The sequence below is a fragment of the Pelodiscus sinensis genome, chromosome 4 (assembly GCF_049634645.1).
Source record: "Pelodiscus sinensis isolate JC-2024 chromosome 4, ASM4963464v1, whole genome shotgun sequence".
NCBI classification, from domain to species: domain Eukaryota; kingdom Metazoa; phylum Chordata; order Testudines; family Trionychidae; genus Pelodiscus; species Pelodiscus sinensis.
Genome location: NC_134714.1, coordinates 132,658,368 through 132,677,109, shown reverse-complemented (window position 1 = coordinate 132,677,109; position 18,742 = coordinate 132,658,368). Strand labels below are relative to the sequence as shown.

The 18,742-nt window shown below is 43.3% G+C and overlaps 3 protein-coding genes across 3 annotated transcripts; all 3 read left to right on the top strand.

Annotated features, from left to right (window-relative positions):
* The first annotated feature begins 2,962 nt into the window (after positions 1-2,962).
* On the top strand, positions 2,963-3,901 carry LOC142829348 (olfactory receptor 5AR1-like). The gene has a single exon (XM_075928838.1). The coding sequence runs from the start codon at positions 2,963-2,965 to the stop codon at positions 3,899-3,901; it is 939 nt and encodes a 312-aa protein (XP_075784953.1).
* A 4,878-nt stretch (positions 3,902-8,779) lies between these two features.
* On the top strand, positions 8,780-9,718 carry LOC102461751 (olfactory receptor 5AP2-like). Its single transcript, XM_006133162.2, has one exon. It carries the CDS (start codon positions 8,780-8,782, stop codon positions 9,716-9,718), a length of 939 nt encoding a protein of 312 aa, XP_006133224.2.
* Positions 9,719-15,627: 5,909 nt separating this feature from the next.
* Positions 15,628-16,566, top strand: LOC102444936 (olfactory receptor 5AR1-like). The gene has a single exon (XM_006130334.2). The coding sequence runs from the start codon at positions 15,628-15,630 to the stop codon at positions 16,564-16,566; it is 939 nt and encodes a 312-aa protein (XP_006130396.2).
* Positions 16,567-18,742: the final 2,176 nt, after the last annotated feature.

The following is an 18,742-nucleotide window of genomic DNA, read 5'->3' as shown; positions in this document are numbered from 1 at the left end:
CTGACTAGCCCGGAATAACTGCCTGTGTCTACACGCGACAATGAAATGGGAGTTCAAAGTAAACCCCTTAACTCAAATTAGCTGTTAAACCTCATTCAATGAGGAGAAACAACTAATTCGAGTTAGGGGTTTACTTCAAACTCCTGTTTCACTGCTGCGTGTAGACACAGGCAGTTATTCCAGTCTAGTCAGTTTCCAAAATGGCAACTGCCCAGGAACATGCTAATGAAGCACAGAATATTTAAATCCCATGATTCATTTGCAATTTCGGTTGCCCTCGTTACCCTCGCTAGTTTGAACTAGGGGGCTAGTGTAGATGTACCCGTAGTCTGAAGCAAGCTCCATTAATGTGAATACTCTACCTTGACTCAGAGCCCCAGGAATCACTGGGGAGTAATGGATTTGAATTACTCCGGGGAGCAGTTATTTCAAAATAGTGATACTGGAGCCTCCACACTACTGTTATATCAACATAACCGTTACCCGGAAGGCTCAGGTAAACAATTGCTGTGGGCAATTAATTAAAGCCTAATGCACCTCCCCCACAGAAACCAGATTCGACCTGGTACCCATATCTATCACTGGTGAACAGCTAGTCACAAATCAGGTCTGAGACAGAATTTAGAGCCAAACCATATATTTTAAAAGATCGTGAACACATATCAATCAACAAGAAAACAGTAAATGTCCCACCCTAGCCTGGAAGAAAAGGAGATAGGAGAGATCCCATATACAAAAGGAGTTATACTTAAAACACAGAAGGTGGCGATGGACGCCTGTGGCCTTCTACCTCGTGGCTAATTGGAAGCCTTGAGGGAGGACTGCAGGAAGATCTCTCGGGGTCCCGATCAGTTCTGGATCCTGAGTAGGTCCTCAAAGTAGATCCTCACCTCTCCACGTGGTGGACGCCTCCGGATTCCTGATCACCAATCCTTAGGTTAGGTGAAGTCCGTAGGTGTAAAATGGTGGTATAGTCCCAGAGTCCAAGATCACCAGTCCCCAAAATCCTTGCAGAGAGGAGACTTCTCTCACCCTCAGGAGGACGCAACTAGTGCTGGACCTGAGCAGCCTTGGCCAGGCCACGTGTAGATGGCACTCCTCAGAGTTGACAGACAAAGACGAACAACAACACAGCTACAAGCGGATCGACGAAGACCAATGGACGGGCAGAAGAGAACCAACCCGAACCATTCTCAGGGGAAGGTTTATAAAGACAATAAGGCAGGAAACTGGGTTAGTGAGTGGGGTGCAACAGAAGAGGGCGGTGCGCATAGGGAAAAGGGTGCCGGGTGCATAACTGGGATGCACACGCATGGTATTAGTGCATGGTGCACAGGTCTCGTGCCGTGAGTTATTTCAAAATCAAGCCATTTCATCTATTTTTAGGGAATGATCTTTTGCATGGAAATTATCAGCTTTCCATCAAAATATCAGGCTTCCCTCCTCCCCAGACTGTGGTGATAGCTATCACCAGAGTCCCCATAGCTATGGGCAGATCAACAAGAGGAGAGACCATCCATTGCAGAGTGTGGAGGGGATGGCATTGAACCTGGAAGCCATGAAAGAGAATGGCAGGGTTGAGTATCTGTAGGGCCCATTGAGATTTGCAAAACTTTGGTTTTCACTTGCCCTTTGTTGATGAGCTCTGCTCACTACTTGGTTCAACTAAAAACTTCAGGCTGAAGTATACCCCAAATTCATGCACTGTAACTCTATTAGACATTGCATCATTTAGTAACACAGGAGGAAATAGTGTGACACTTACTCCTCTGGGTACGAGTTACACTGGGGAGAGCTTTGCTTCACTGAATGGATTAATTAGGTGTTGTTCCACTCTGAGCTCATCTATTCCCTGTTGTTTCAGGGAGCACGTCCCATACATCACTGATCTCAGTATAAATCTTCTCAAAACCTCCGAACAGGTGCTTAATAGAGAAACACTGCCATGTGTCTCTCTGCTGTCAGCAGGTACGAGCTATTCTTCTGCATCACAGTCACACACAGACGGGCTTGATGGTGTTTGGCAGGTTTCAAGACTAAAAAAATTCACCACATCCGCTACCTCCAAAGGTAAAAGAACAAGCTCTTTCTTTGGAAACAAGAGGCTACTGCATAATCACTGAATTTAGTATCTTTTATAATGTACCTGGGTGTTCATAGAGACCAATGTAAATTAGATAGTCAGATGCCTTGACGTGTAATTATTACAGCACACAAGCTTTTCCTCCATGGCTATGTCTAGACTGCAAGCCTCTTTCGAAAGAGAGCGTCTAGACTGCACGTTGAACTTTCGAAAAAGCGGATTGCTTTTTCGAAAGAAAGCATCCAGTGAGTCTGGATGCTGTCTTTCGAAGAAGCCCTATTTACATTGAAGAACGCCTTCTTTCGAAAGAGGAACTTTCGAAAGAAGGCGTTCTTCCTCGTGAAATGAGGTTTACCGCCATCGAAAGAAAAGCCGCGTTCTTTCGATTTAATTTCGAAAGAACGCGGCTTGAGTCTGGACGCAGGGGAAGTTTTTTCGAAAAAAGGCCTGAGTCTGGACACAGCCCATCCGACATGCTGAGCCACAGAGCTCCCCTTGTCCAAAGAGGGTGGATTGATTGACACCCGTTTACTTTCACCACTTTTTGAGCTCAGCAATAATCGTGTCACAATGGGATGGTGGTTCACTCTAGACTCACAGGTCAGTCGTTGCTGCTTAAATTAGTGATGGTGGAGGCAGGGGACATAAGATTAACCCGCATGTCCTTATACGTGCATGGTGAAATTGATTTAAAAAAAGGAACAGTACGCTGTGAGCATTTGGCTTTGTGTCCTAAGTCCTTCCTTGACATCGCAATACTACTTATTAAGAAACTGACCTCCATTTTTCATCACTTACTTCTTTACAGAAAAGGGACAGGTTCCCTGAGCCATTCACCTGCCCACATCTCTGAAGCTGCCTGATCTCAGCTCAGAGGAGATGGAAGAGGGAAATCACTCGGTGGTGACTGAGTTCATTCTCTCAGGACTGACAGACCGTCTGGAGCTGCAGCTCCCCCTGTTTGTGTTGTTCTTACTGATTTATGTATTCACCCTGGTGGGGAATGCTGGGATGATCGCGTTAATCACAATTGATCCCCGACTCCACACCCCCATGTACTTTTTCCTCCAGAATTTGTCTTTCTGTGATCTCTGCTTTTCCTCAGTAACTGCCCCTAATATGTTACAAAATTTCTTATCTGAGAAGAAAAGCATTTCCTACACTGTTTGCTATTTAAACATGTACTTTGGTATCATTTTTCAAGATGTTGAGTGTCTCTTGCTGGCTGTGATGGCATATGACCGTTATGTGGCCATTTCTAACCCGCTACACTATACGCTCACTATGTCCAGGCAGCGTTGTAACCAGCTGATGGCTGGTGTCTATGGGGTGGCGTTGGCTGATTCAACAATAAACATCTGCTTTTTACTCCAGCTGTCATTCTGCAGCTCCAATGTTATCAAACATTTTTTATGTGAAACCCCCGCTCTGCTGGCGCTTTCCTGCTCTGACACCCACATCTTTGAGATTGTGCTGTTTGCCTCTGTGTGCTACACTATAGTTATCAGCATTGTGACCATCCTCCTCTCCTATGTCTGTATCATCTCCACCATCCTGCAGATCCGCTCTGCCGAGGGCCGGCGCAAAGCCTTCTCCACCTGCACTTGTCACTTAACTGTGGTTATTATGTTCCATGGCACCCAGCTCTTCATGTATTTACGTCCTGCCTCCAGCTATTCCATGGAAACAGACAAAATAGCCACAGTCTTCTACACACTGGTGATCCCCATGTTGAACCCCCTTGTCTACAGCCTGAGGAACAGGGAGGTGAAGGACGCCCTGCGAAAAGCAATACATAAACCTCTCACCCTTTCATAAACCTCTTTAACTTGGTACAGATTCAGTGGCGGAGTGAAAAACAGCTGAATTCCATTCCTAGCTCTTTGCAATGTCACTTTGCAGTGTCCACAGGCAGCATTGTTCATGATAATTTTGTTGTTATTATGAATTTATTTGTATTCCAACAAGGTCTGCCAGCCCCAACTGAGACCACAACTTCCTTAGGATACCACCCCAGCAAAATTCAAGGAGGTACTTTTTTCACAGGAATGAGAATAAAATATATAAGCAACATGCTTTGCAAGTATGTAGTCCTTGGTATTGGGAAAGAAAAGAAGAACAAATCTTTCCCCCTCTTCTTTGTATTGAGGCTCGTTTCATTGTATACTTGAAAGGTTGAATTGTGTGATTTCTTATGACTAAACCAAAGGGTTTTGCACACCCACCTGTTACTCTGCAGTCTGTGTGCTTTATCGGGTCATTGGAGAGATATCCTGGTATTCTTCATGCATGAGGGTTAGAAAAGTGGCCCATTTTTTAAGTTAAAGGAACAGGAAGACCAGTATTAACAAGGGTAATGTTTCCAAGAGAGCACACCAAGTATGTGCCTCATTTGTGCTATTCCACACTGAATTGAATAAGAAGTAATATGTAAGGATTACGTTTCTCTACCACATAAAATGAACAGAAAAAAATCCCTAAATATTTATACAATATCAGCAGATTCTCTATACGATCTTCCTCTCTGTTCTGTTGTGTGGTATTTTAGTCTCTGAAGAAGAGGGTGGTAGGAATGGAATGGATGAGGGGATTGTGAGTGATAAATGGATAGGGTCTGGCCATTGATTGATGGTGGATTCACAGGGTGGTTACAAAAATTACAAAAATTGAAAAAGAAATTCCTTCACTAAAAAAAGGATGTGGACGCTTTGGAGAGGGTCTAGTGGAGGGCAACCAAAATGATTAGGGGGCTGGAGCGTATGACCTAGGAGGAGAGGCTGAGGGAGTTGTGTCTGTTTAGTCTGCAGAAGCAAAGAGTGAGGGGGGATTTGATAGCAGCCTTCAACTTCCTGAAAGGAGGTTCCGTAGAGGATGGAGAAAGGCTGTTCTCAGAAGTGACAGATGACAGAACAAGGAGCAATGGTCTCAAGTTGTGGTGGGAGAGGTCCAGGTTGGATATTAGGAAAAACTATTTCACTAGGAGGGTAGTGAAGCACTGGAATGGGTTACCTAGGGAAGCAGTAGAATCTCCATCCCTAGAGGTGTTTAAGTCTCGGTTTGACAAAGCCTTGGCTGGGTTGATTTAGATGGGATTGGTCCTGCCTAGAGCAGGGGGCTGGACTTGATGACCTTCTGAGGACTCTTCCAGTTCTATGATTCTATGATTCTATGACACTGCTATATGTCAGACTGAGTTATAGAATCATAGCACTATACATCTGGAAGAGACCTTAGAAGTCATCAAGTCCAGTCATCAAGAGACTCCGTTAATCCAGGATACCTAGGGAGAAGTAAGAAAATGTGGATCTTATATTCTTTCCACCTCTCAATTGGAGTAACTCCACTTGTTTGTAGGCCCTTCTGTGGCCCTCGTCAATGAAGCGCTTCCGAGCACCTCAAAATGATTATTGTCTTTATTGATATAACTTCCGTCTTAGGTAGCGCTGTGGTATCTCCCTTTCACAAATGAAGAGCTAAGTCACAGAGAAAATAAATGTCTTGCTTCAAGGTCACATGAGAGGTCTGCTATTGAGCCAGGAACTGAGCCCGAAATTACAGAGCACTAGACCAAAGACATGTCTACACTCACTCTGCTCTGCTTTTAACCCTTTCCTTGCTGGCGTGAGGCAACCTCTTCCATCACACAGTCTCCCCCTTGAGAGCACTTAGCTTCGACTTTTTTGCCTGGCCTCCAATGAGGTCTCTGTGCTTACCCTTGCAGTGGGTGGAACAGCCCCCTTTTCTGCTCAGTAAACTGAGTTACAGAGGCCCTCCAATAATATTCCCACTTACTTTTTACACCCTCCATTTTTCACTCACTTTGTACCAGTTTTCCTAGTCCTATCTCAATTCTCTTCTGTATTGGAAGGGGGGGTATGTCTACACTACCACCCTAGTTCAAACTAGGGTGGTAATGTAGGCATACCGCACTTGCAAATGAAGCCCGGGATTTGAATTTCCCGGGCTTCATTTGCAGAAGCCGGCTGGCGCCATTTTTAAATGCCGGCTTGTTCGAACCCCGTGCCACGCGGCTACACGCGGCACGGGGTTCGAACAAGCCGGCATTTAAAAATGGTGCCGGCCGGCTTATGCAAATGAAGCCCAGGAAATTCAAATCCCGGGCTTCATTTGCAAGTGCGGTATGCCTACATTACCCCACTAGTTCGAACTAGCGGGGTAGTGTAGACATACCCGGGGCTATCATACACACAAGTGCCCGCATTCTCCACTATATGCAATGGCATCCTAGACTTGAAGAAGGGATATAGTTTTTTTTCCTGGCCACAGACATAGAGTGACATGTGTGAGTTTCTGAATACAGAGATTGACTGCCCTTGTTTGTTTCTATTGCTGCTCAGGGAAGCATGACTTTGTGTACATTATATGCAACACCCTCCCCTATGGATTATACAAAAGCTGATTTTCCCACTAATACAATCAAACCTTGAAGGTTTCAGAGATTTGCATCACATGGGGAAAGAGGACACCAATGTGCCCTGTAGCACAGAATAATACCCAGCCAAGAATAGCACACACATGGGGGAGGTTTTCTGCTACCACTGTGGAGAAAGAAGGGGACATCACTGGTTCTGCAATGGCTCTCCTTAGAGACAGCATATGATCACAGTGTCCTTAAAGTAAATGAATGGAGATTGCCTATCTCCTAGTATTGGAAGGGACCTTGAGGTTATCAAGTCAAGTCCAGTCCCCTGTCTTCACAGCAGGACCAAGTACCATCCCTGACAAATTTTTGCCCCAAATCAGTCTCTGCAAGGATTGAACTCATAACCCTAGGTTTAGCAAGCCAATGCGCAAAGCACTGAGCTATCCCTCCCCCACCACTGGGCATGTGTAGCCATACATCTTGTGCATGTGTAGCCATAGATCAGTACATGGGCCCTTCCATGTGGTACATGGACTCCTCAGTCCACTTTGATTTTGTTAAATCAGGTGCTAATAAGTCAATTTTAGTAATTTTGAATTTCTTTCTTAGTTTAGACATGCCCTACAGAGCCACAGGGCTCTTCATTTTATTCTGAGGGCATGTCTACACTAGGAAACTATTTCAAAATAACTCAAATAGATTTTATAACTCCCAGAATAACAAAATAGAAATACTGTCTCCACAATACAAATGAGTCTGAGACAAGCTCCATCACCGTGAACACTGTACCTTGACTTAGAGCCACAGAAAGCACTGTGGAGTAATTGATGTGAATTATTCCAGGGAGTAGTTATTTTGCAATAGTGATGCCAGAGCATGCACACTTCTGATATTTGAGAATAATTATTTTGAAATTGGCATTCTTCTTTGAGAAAACCTGGAGTACAAATTTCAAAAAAAGCAAGTGGGGTGGATGCTCCACTTATTAATTGGACCTGAAGGCGATTAGTTCAAAATCAAGGCTTTTCATCTATTACTATGGAATTGTCTTTTGCATGGGAATAATCAGATTTCCATCAAAATGTCAAACTTTCCTCCAATCCAAACTGTGGCTGTGGGACTCGGTGATATTGTGAGTAGATCAGAAAGAGGAGAGACCATCCTGTACAGTGTATTGGGGGGAACACATTGAGTCTGGGAGCCATGAAAGAGAATGGTGAGTTGGTATATCTGTAAGAACTCATGGGATCTGCAAGACTTTGGTTTACATCTGCCCTTTGTTGATGAGGTCTGCTCAGTACCTGGTTCAACTAAAAACTTCAGGATGAAGTATAACCTGAACTTCATACACTGTAACTCTGGTAGAAATTGCATCATTTAGAAACACAGGAGGAAAGAGTGAGACAATTACTCCTATGGGCACGTATTACCCTGGGGAGGGCTTTGGTTCACTGAATGGATTTAATTAGGTGTTATTCCACTCTGAGCTCAACTATTCCCTGTTGTTTCAGGGAGTATGTCTCATAGATCACAGATCTGGGTATAAAAGTTTCCAAAAGCTCAAAACAAGCAGTTTCTGTCAATGGGGAAACACTCCCACGTCTCTCTCTGCTGTCAGCCGGTACAGGCTATTCTCCTGCATCACAGTCACACACAGATGAACTTGATGGTGTTTGGCAGGTACAGGTTTCAAGATCTCCAGAACTTAAAAATAACTCATCTAAACTACTTTCCCAGGAGGGAACAGAACAAGCTCTTTGCTTGGAAAAAATAGGTTACTGCACAATCACTGGATTTAGTGTCTTTCAGAAAGTGTCTGGGTTTTCATTCAGACCAAAGTACATTAGAGAGTCAGATGCCTGGACACTTAATTATTACAGCACACAAGCTTTTCCTCAAAGCGATATTTTGAGCCACAGAGCTGCTCTTGCAAAAGAGAAATAGAAAGATTTATAATCATTTGCTCTCAACCAATCTTGAGCTAAGCAATAATCTTGTCACACTGGGATGGTAGTTGACACTAGACTCACAAGACAGTCTTTGCTGCTTAAATTAATGACCGGGGGGATGATTAACCTGCATGTCCTTGTATGTGTACAGTGAAATTGATCAAAGAAATGGAATCACCAGTTGTCAAGCTATGGCTCTGTGGACAAAATCCTTCCCTGGGAATGTACTTGCGTCCAATAAGAAACCAATCTTCATTTTTCTTCACTTTCTTCATTACAGGAAAGGATAAATTTTCCTGAGTCACCATCCCCCCTACCGCACTGGCGACATTTCTGTACCTGCCTGATCTCTGCTCAGAGGAGATGGAAGAAGGAAATCGCTCATGGGTGTCTGAGTTCATTCTCTCTGGATTGACGGATCGTCTAGAATTGCAGGTCCCTCTCTTTATTTTGTTCCTACTGATTTATATTATCACCCTGATGGGAAATGGGGGGATGATCTTGTTAATCACAATTGACCCCCGACTCCACACGCCCATGTACTTTTTCCTCCAGAATTTGTCTTTTTGTGATATCAGTTATTCCTCAGTAAGTGTCCCTAAGATGCTGCAAAATTTCTTATCTGAGAAGAAAAGCATTTCGTACACCGGTTGCTATTTACAAATGTACTTCGGTATCATTTTTCAAGATGTTGAGTGTCTCTTGCTGGCTGTGATGGCGTATGACCGTTATGTGGCCATTTCTAACCCACTCCACTATACGCTCACTATATCGAGACAGCGTTGTAACCAGCTGATGGCTGGAGTCTATGGGGTGGCATTGGCTGATTCAGCGATACTCATCTACTTTTCACTCAGGCTGTCATTCTGCAGCTCCAACGTTATGAAAAATTTCTTCTGTGACACACCCCCACTGCTGGCGCTCTCCTGCTCTGACACCCACATAATTGAGATTGTGCTGTTAGTCTCTGTATGCTACACTACAGTGTTCAGCATCGTGACCATCCTCCTCTCCTATGTCTGTGTCATCTTCACCATCCTACAGATCCGCTATGCCGAAGGACGGCGCAAAGCCTTCTCCACCTGCACTTGTCACTTGACAGCGGTGGCCATGTTCCATGGCAGCCAGCTCTTCATGTATTTACGTCCTACCTCCAGCTATTCCATGGAAACAGACAAAATAGCCTCAGTGTTCTACACGGTGGTGATCCCCATGTTGAACCCCATTATCTACAGCCTGAGGAACAAGGAGGTGAAGGGCGCTCTGCAGAAAGCAATACATAAACCTTTCTCTTGTGCTTAAATCTCTTTAGCTCTGTACAGATTCAACAGTGGTGAGCAAAACAGTTGTATTCCATTCCCAGGCAATTGCCATGTCATTTTGCAGTGTCCCATGATAGCATTGTTCATGAACATGTTGTTACTATGATAAATTTGTATTCCAATTAGGTCTACAGGCCCCAGCAGAGATCAAAATTTTCTAGGGTTGGTCTATGCTGCTGCTGCCAGTCAATCTAAGGTGCACTAGTTTGAAGTCAACATAACTTAATCTGATCTACAGCAGTGTCCACATGATGCTACGCTGACAGAAGAGTTATGGAACTGAATTATGGAGCCAATGAATTCCCAGATCCTTTGTATAGGTTGGTGTTACTGCACTAAGAAATGTGATGCTCACAACTCTTAGACTTTGAGATTTTTAGCTTCTATAGTGAACTCTAAAGAGTTGATAAGATGTTCCAGTATTTGCTGATACTAAAAGTAACGGTAAATAGATTCTTCCTCCCATGCTCCCATTGAATTCTGATCACTGTAAATGATTCTTTTAATTGACTATTTGTGGTTGCAACTTTATTTATGCTATCTATATTGAATGATGGAAAATTAAAATATGGGAATTGACTGAATTAAAAAAAAATACCTGCCAGTCTGCTCAATATGTAGTTGCCTCGTCTCTTTCCAACTATAGGAGGAAACATTTTCAAAAGAATCCATTATTACAGGGAGCCTATGGAGAAGTAAGAAAATGTGGCTCTTATATTCTTTCTGCCTCCATTTGCCAATCTCTCAGTGGGAGTAACTCCACTACTTTGTAGGACCTTCCTTTGCCCTCATCAATGACGTGCTTCTAAGTACCTCAAAATGATTATTGTATTTATTGACATCACTTCCATGTTAAGTAGCACTGTTGTATCTCCCTTTCTCAAATATGCAGCTGAGGCACAAAGAAAGTAAATGTCTTGCTTCAAGGTCACACAAGAGGTCTGCTATTGAGCCAGGAACTGAGCCCCAAATTACAGAGAGCTAGATCAAGGGCATGTCTACGCTCTCTTTGCCCTGCTTTGAACACTTTCAATGCTGGAGTGAGGCAGCCTACCGCTTGACAGCCCTCATTTTTTCCCTTTGTTGCCCAGCCTCCAATGAGGGCTCTGTGCCCACTTCTGCAGCTGCTGAAACAATCCTTTTTTTTCTCAGGGAGCTGAGCTACACAGGTCCTCCAAAAACCTGAGGTGGGAAAGGTCCAGGTTGGCTATTAAGAAAAACTATTTCACTAGGAGTATAGTGAAGCACTGGAATGGGTTCCCTAGGGAAGTAGTGGAGTCTCCATCCCTACAGGTGTTTAAGTCTCAGCGTGACAAAGCCCTGGCTGGGTTGATTTAGTTGGAATTGGTCCTGCCTATAGAAGGGGGCTGGACTTGATCTTCTGAGGACACTTTCAGCCCTATGGTTCTATGATTCTATGAACGTTTCATTTTTTTCCACCCTCAGTTTTTTAGTCACTATGCATCACAGTTTGGCCAGTCCTCTCTCTATTCCCTTCTATATTGGAAGGCTCCTTCCCCCCACTGTCCCTACAGACCTTTGCTCACATTCTCTCCCATATGTAATGGCATTATGAATATTATTCCTTGAATTGAATCAGGGACATATTTTTTTTTTCCTGGGCACAGACGTGGAGTGACAGATGTGTGCGTTTGTGACTACAGAAACTCATGGTTATTTCTACTCATGCTCAGGGAAGCATGACTTTGTGTGCATTACATGCAAACCTCTCCCCAGTGGATTACACTAAAGCTGATTTTCTTCCTAATACAATGAAACCTTCAAGATTTCAGAGATTTGCATCACATAGGACATGGAGACACCAATGTGTCCTATAGCACTGAGTAACACTAGCCTAATACATGGGGGCGGTTTTCTGCTACCCGAGTGAAGAAGGAGAGAGACATCAATGGACCTACAATGGTGGCAGGTATTGACCACAATGTGCTTGTGCATTTGTAGCCATGGATCAGTGCAGAGGCCCTTTCCTGTGGTAACCTCGCCCTTTCAGATTAATCTAATACTGTGAGAACCACACCTCTGATGATACTGGGATAATTTCTAGGTCGGTGCCAGTAACATCCCAGGGCGCAACACAGATTAATCAGCAATTGTGTCACACAGGCCTGCAGCTTTGTATGCCTTATAATACCTTGCTGAAGTGGCTTCCAGGTGGGCCACTCTTAAACCACCTTCCAGCATGCTAGATAGAGCCTGATCATCTCTTTCCAGACTGCCACCCACACTCTGGTTACACCCAGGCTCTCACAAGCCTTGGTTTTCTTCAAGGTTACCCCAACACACTCCACAGTCTTCAATTTCCCTCCTGGCATGTACATCTTCTGCTGCCAACTCCTCTCCTAGACAATACAGATTAGATTGTCCATTATTTCCTTAACAGTAAAAATATGCATATAACTGAATTTCTCAGGCAATTTGCGCACAGAGATCAGATAAAACAATCAAACAAATGTATTAACCAGCAAGTAATGGATTTTAAGTGAGTACAAATTGTGAGGCATGGAAGACAGGCAAAATTTCATGAAAAATGAAGCTAAAATGCAATATATACCTAATTTAACAACTGATGTGAAATTCAAATAAATGTTTTTCACACCACATGATTTTAGCCATCTTATTTAACACTGTTCTTAGGTCAGGATTTGTCCTCAGTCTAACGGATCATTCCTGTATATCTTCTATTAAAGGGTACGTCTCTCTTCGAAAGAGCGTCTAGACTACAATCACTTATTTCAGGCAATCTGGATGCTTTCTTTCAAAAAAGCCCCATTTGCATTCAAGAACAACTTTTTTTTGAAAGAGCATGTTCGAAAAAAGACATTCTTCCTCATAAAGTGAGCTTTAACCCAGTCAAAAAAATGGCTGCGTTCTTTCTATTTAATTTCAATAGAAAGCGGCAGCAGTCTAGATGTAGGGGAAGCTTTTTTGAAAAAAGGCCACTTTTTTCAAAAAACTCTGTAGTCTAGACACACCCAAGTGACTCAAGCAGAAGAGCCAAAAGTGAGAATGTCTGCCCCTTCCTTTTTAGTCCTCTCGCACCCCCTTTAACAAATATTTCCTCTTCATAACAAGGAGACAAAATGTCTATGTGGAAGGATGTTCCCTGCTGGTTTTCCTCACCTTTTTCACCTTCCGTTGTTTCTCTTCCCGCTTGATGATTATTTGCTCCTTACATTCAAAATTTATCATAGCAGACATTGTTTTGTTTAAGACACATCTCTTCGCCAACCTCAATTGGGAACTTGTGTTAATAATACCATAGCGGAATTTTACAGCATCACATAGATTGTTGCAAAATATAGTTTCTCAGGATGATGCTGATCAGCAAATTATCATTTTTTCAAATAACACATTACAAGGTATGGAATTATCTTTTGCATGGGAATAATCAGATGTCCAAGAAAATATCAAACTTTCCTCCTCCCCACACTGTGGCTGTAGGACTCAGTGATATCTGTGGGCAGATCAGCAATAGGAGAGTCCATCCTGTACAGTGTGTTGGGGGAGGATGGCATTGAGTTTGAGAGCTATGAAAGAGAATGGCGGGGTGGGGTATCTGTTGGACCCCATGAGATTTGCAACACTTTGGTTTCCACCTTCACTTTGTTTATGAGCTCTGCTCAGTACCAGGTTCAACTAAAAACTTAAGGATGAAATATACCCTGAACTTCATACACTGTAACTCTGGCAGAAATTTTAGGGGGTAGCCGAGAGAGTCTGTTACAGAAAAAACCAGCAAGCAAATGGTCTGGTAGCACTTTATAGACTAAGAAAACATGTAGATGGTATCATGAGCTTTTGTGGGCACAGCCCTCTTCTTCAGATGACCGGAGTTATGACTAGGGGATAAGAAAACTCGAAATAAATGGGAGGGGGAGAAAGTTGTCACCATGCCATATCTTGATTAAGTCCATTAGTAATTGAATTGAATTTGCATGCCTTCATGCATCCAGCTGCCATCCCAGACACATTTTTCAGTCGATTGTATACAGCCAAGCCCATTGATACAACCGGATTTGCTCCATCCCCACAGACAGAGACAATCACCTAAAGGATCTTTACAGAGTGTTCATAAAACTGAGATACCCACCTGGAGAAGTGAAAAAACAAATTGACAGAGCCAAAAAAGTACCCAGACATGAACTACTTCCAGACAGACCCAAAAGAGAAAATAACAGAACTCCTCCTGTTATTACCTACAGTCCACAACTCAGACCCCACCAACGAATTATACACAATCTATAACCCATCCTAGAAAATGATCCCTCACTCTCAGAGGTGTTAGGAGAAAAACCTATTCTTGCCTACAGACAACCCCCTAACCTGAAACACATTTTTTCAGATAACCATGCCACACAACCACATCATAAACCTCCAGGAACCCGGCCCTGCAACCAGAAAAGATGCCAAGTCTGCCCACATAGCTACACTGAGGAATTCATTACTGGAGCAAACAACACAAGCCACAAAATCAAAGGGTCATTTGACTGCTCATCTAGTAATTTGATCTACGCCATCAAATGCCAATAGTGCCCCTCTACTATATATATTGGTCAAACTGAACGTTCTCTATGGGAAAGAATCAATGGACACAAATTGGATATACGTAAAGAAAATACTCAGAAGCCAGTGGCAGAACGTTTTTGTTTACCTATCCATAATCTCACAGATCTGAAGGTGGCAGTCTTGTCACAGGCCATCTCCTCAAACCAAATACAAAGGGAAAGCTTGGAATTACAATATATATGCAAATTCAATTCAATTACTCATGGACTTAATCAAGATATGGTGTGGTGGACCTTTTATCACTGAAGGTGCTAACAACTTTCTGAATGCTATCATTCCTGCATTCATGCCCTTTGTTGATGAGGTCTGCTTAGTACCCGGTCAAACTAAAAACTTCAGGATGAAGTATAACCTGAACTTCATACACTGTAACTCTGGTAGAAATTGCATCATTTAGAAACACAGGAGGAAAGAGTGAGACAATTAGTCCTATGGGCATGTATTACCCTGGGGAGGGCTTTGGTTCACTGAATGGATTAATTAGGTGTTATTCCACTCTGAGCTCAGCTATTCCCTGTTGTTTCAGGGAGCATGTCCCATATATCACAGATCTGGGTATAAAAGTTTCGAAAAGCTCTAAACAGGCAGTTTCTGTCAATGGGGAAACACCCCCACGTCTCTCTCTGCTGTCAGCCGGTACAGGCTATTCTCCTGCATCATAGTCACACACAGATGAACTTGATGGTGTTTGGCAGGTACAGGTTTCAAAATCTCCAGAACTTAAAAATAATTCATCTCAGCTGCTTTCCCAGGAGGGAACAGAACAAGGTTACTGCACAATCACTGAATTTAGTGTCTTTCATAAAGTGTCTGGGTTTTCATTCAGACCAAAGTACATTAGAGAGTCAGATGCCTGGACACTTAATTATTACAGCACACAAGCTTTTCCTCAAAGCGATATTTTGAGCCACAGGGCTGCTCTTGCGAAAGAGAAATAGAAAGATTTATAATCATTTGCTCTCACCCAATCTTGAGCTAAGCAATAATCTTGTCACACTTGGGATGGTAGTTGACGCTAGACTCACAAGACAGTCTTTGCTGCTTAAATTAATGACCAGGGGGATGATTAACCTGCATGTCCTTGTATGCGTACAGTGAAATTGATCAAAGAAATGGAATCACCAGTTGTCAAGCTATGGCTCCGTGAACAAAGTCCTTCCCTGAGATTGTACTTGCGTCCAATAAGAAACCAATCTTCATTTTTCTTCGCTTTCTTCATTACAGCAAAGGGTAAGATTTCGTGAGTCACCCTGTACCGCAGTGGCAACATTTCTGTAGCTGCCTGATCTCTGCTCAGAGGAGATGGAAGAAGGAAATCGCTCATGGGTATCTGAATTCATTCTCTCTGGATTGACGGATCGTCTGGAATTGCAGGTCCCTCTCTTTATTTTGTTCCTACTGATTTATATTATCACCCTGATGGGAAATGGGGGGATGATCTTGTTAATCACAATTGACCCCCGACTCCACACGCCCATGTACTTTTTCCTCCAGAATTTGTCTTTTTGTGATATCTGTTGTTCCTCAGTAAGTGCCCCTAAGATGCTGCAAAATTTCTTATCTGAGAAGAAAAGCATTTCGTACGCTGGTTGCTATTTACAAATGTACTTTGGTATCATTTTTCAAGATGTTGAGTGTCTCTTGCTGGCTGTGATGGCGTATGACCGTTATGTGGCCATTTCTAACCCACTGCACTATACGCTCACCATGTCCAGGAAGTGTTGTAACCTGCTGATGGCTGGAGTCTATGGGGTGGCATTGGCTGATGCAACGATAATCATCTGTTTTTCACTCCGGCTGTCATTCTGCAGCTCCAACGTTATGAAAAATTTCTTCTGTGACACACCCCCACTGCTGGCACTCTCCTGCTCTGACACCCACATCAATGAGATTGTACTGTTTGCCTCTGTATGCTACACTACAGTGTTCAGCATTGTAACCATCCTCCTCTCCTATGTCTGTATCATCTCCACCATCCTACAAATCCGCTCCGCCGAGGGCCGGCGCAAAGCCTTCTCCACCTGCACTTGTCACTTGACAGCGGTGGCCATGTTCCATGGCAGCCAACTCTTCATGTATTTACGTCCTACCTCCAGCTATTCCATGGAAACAGACAAAATAGCCTCAGTGTTCTACACAGTGGTGATCCCCATGTTGAACCCCATCATCTACAGCCTGAGGAACAAGGAGGTGAAGGGCGCCCTGCAGAAAGCAATACAGAAACCTTTCTCTCATGCTTAAATCTCTTTAACTCTGTACAGATTCAACAGTGGTGAGCAAAACAGTTGTATTCCATTCCCAGCCAATTGCAATGTCATTTTGCAGTGTCCCATGATAGCATTGTTCATGAACATGTTGTTACTATGATAAATTTGTATTTCAATTAGGTCTACATGCCCCAGCAGAGATCAAATTTTCTAGGGTTGGTCTATGCTGCTGCTGCCAGTCAATCTAAGGTGCACTAGTTTGAAGTCAACTTAACTTAATCTGATCTACAGAAGTGTCCACATGATGCTACGCTGACAGAAGACTTATTGAACTGAATTATGGAGCCAATGAATTCCCAGATCCATTGTATAGGTTGGTGTTACTGCGCTAAGAAATGTGATGCTCCCAACTCCCCAGACTTTGAGATTTTTAGCTTCTATAGTGAACACTAAAGAGTTGATAAGATGTTCCAGTATTTGCTGATACTAAAAGTAACGGTAAATAGATTCTTCCTCCCATGCTCCCATTGAATTCTGTTCACTGTAAATGATTCTTTTAATTGACTATTTGTGGTTGCAACTTTATTTATACTATCTATATTGAATGATGGAAAATTAAAATATGGGAATTGACTGAATTAAAAAAAAATACCTGCCAGTCTGCTCAATATGTAGTTGCCTCGTCTCTTTCCAACTATAGGAGGAAACATTTTCAAAAGAATCCATTATTACAGGGAGCGTATGAAGAAGTAAGGAAATGTGGATCTTATATTCTTTCTGCCTCCCTTTGCCCATCCCTCAGTGGGAGTAACTCCACTTCTTTGTAGGACCTTCCTTGGCCCTCATCAATGACGTGCTTCCAAGTACCTCAAAATGATTATTGTGTTTATTGACATCACTTCCATGTTAAGTAGCACTGTTGTATCTCCCTTTCTCAAATACGCAGCTGAGGCACAAAGAAAGTAAATGTCTTGCTTCAAGGTCACACAAGAGGTCTGCTATTGAGCCAGGAACTGAGCCCCAAATTACAGAGAGCTAGATCAAGGGCATGTCTACGCTCCCTTTGCCCTGCTTTGAACACTTTCAATGCCGGAGTGAGGCAGCCTCCCCCTTGACAGCCCTCATTTTTTCCCTTTGTTGCCCGGCCTCCAATGAGGGCTCTGTGCCCACTTCTGGAGCTGCTGAAACAATCCTTTTATTTCTCTCAGTGAACTGAGCTACACAGGTCCTCCAATAACCTGTGGTGGGAAAGGTCCAGGTTGGCTATTAAGAAAAACTATTTCACTTGGAGGGCGGTGAAGCACTGGAATGGGATCCCTAGGGAAGTAGTGGAGTCTGCATCCCTAGAGGTTTTTAAGTCTCGGCTTGACAAAGCCCTGGCCGGGTTGATTTAGTTGGGAATGGTCCTGCCTAGAGTAGGGGGCTGGACTCGATGACCTTCTGAGGTCTCTTTCAGCCCTATGGTTCTATGATTCTATGAACATTTCATTTTTTTCCACCCTCAATTTTTTAGTCACTATGCACCGCAGTTTGCCCAGTGCTCTCTCTATTCCCTTCTGTTTTGGAAGGCTCCTTTCCCCCATTGTCCCTACAGACCTTTGCTCACATTCTCTACCATATGTCAGGGCATTATGAACATTATTCCTTGAATTGAAGCAGGGACATATTTTTTTTCCTGGGCACAGACGTGGAGAGACAGATGTGTGCGTTTGTGACTACAAAAACTCATGGTTATTTCTACTCATGCTCAGGGAAGCATGACTTTGTGTGCATTACATACAAACCTCTCCCCAGTGGATTACACTAAAGCTGATTTTCTTCCTAATACAATGAAACCTTCAAGGTTTCAGAGATTTGCATCACATAGGACAAGGAGACACCAATGTGTCCTATAGCAGTGAGTAACATCAGCCTAATACATGGGGGAGGTTTTCTGCTACCAGAGTGAAGAAGGAGAGAGACATCAGTGGACCTACAATGGTGGCAGGTATTGACCACAATGTGCTTGTGCATTTGTAGCCATGGATCAGTGCAGGGGCCCTTTCTTGTGGTAACCTGGCCCTTTCAGATTAATCTAATACTGTGAGAACCACACCTCTGATGTTACTGGGATAATTTCTAGGTCGGTGCCAGTGACATCCCAGGGTGCAACTCAGATTAATCGGCAGTTGTGTCACACAGGCCTGCAGCTTTGTATGCCTTACAATACC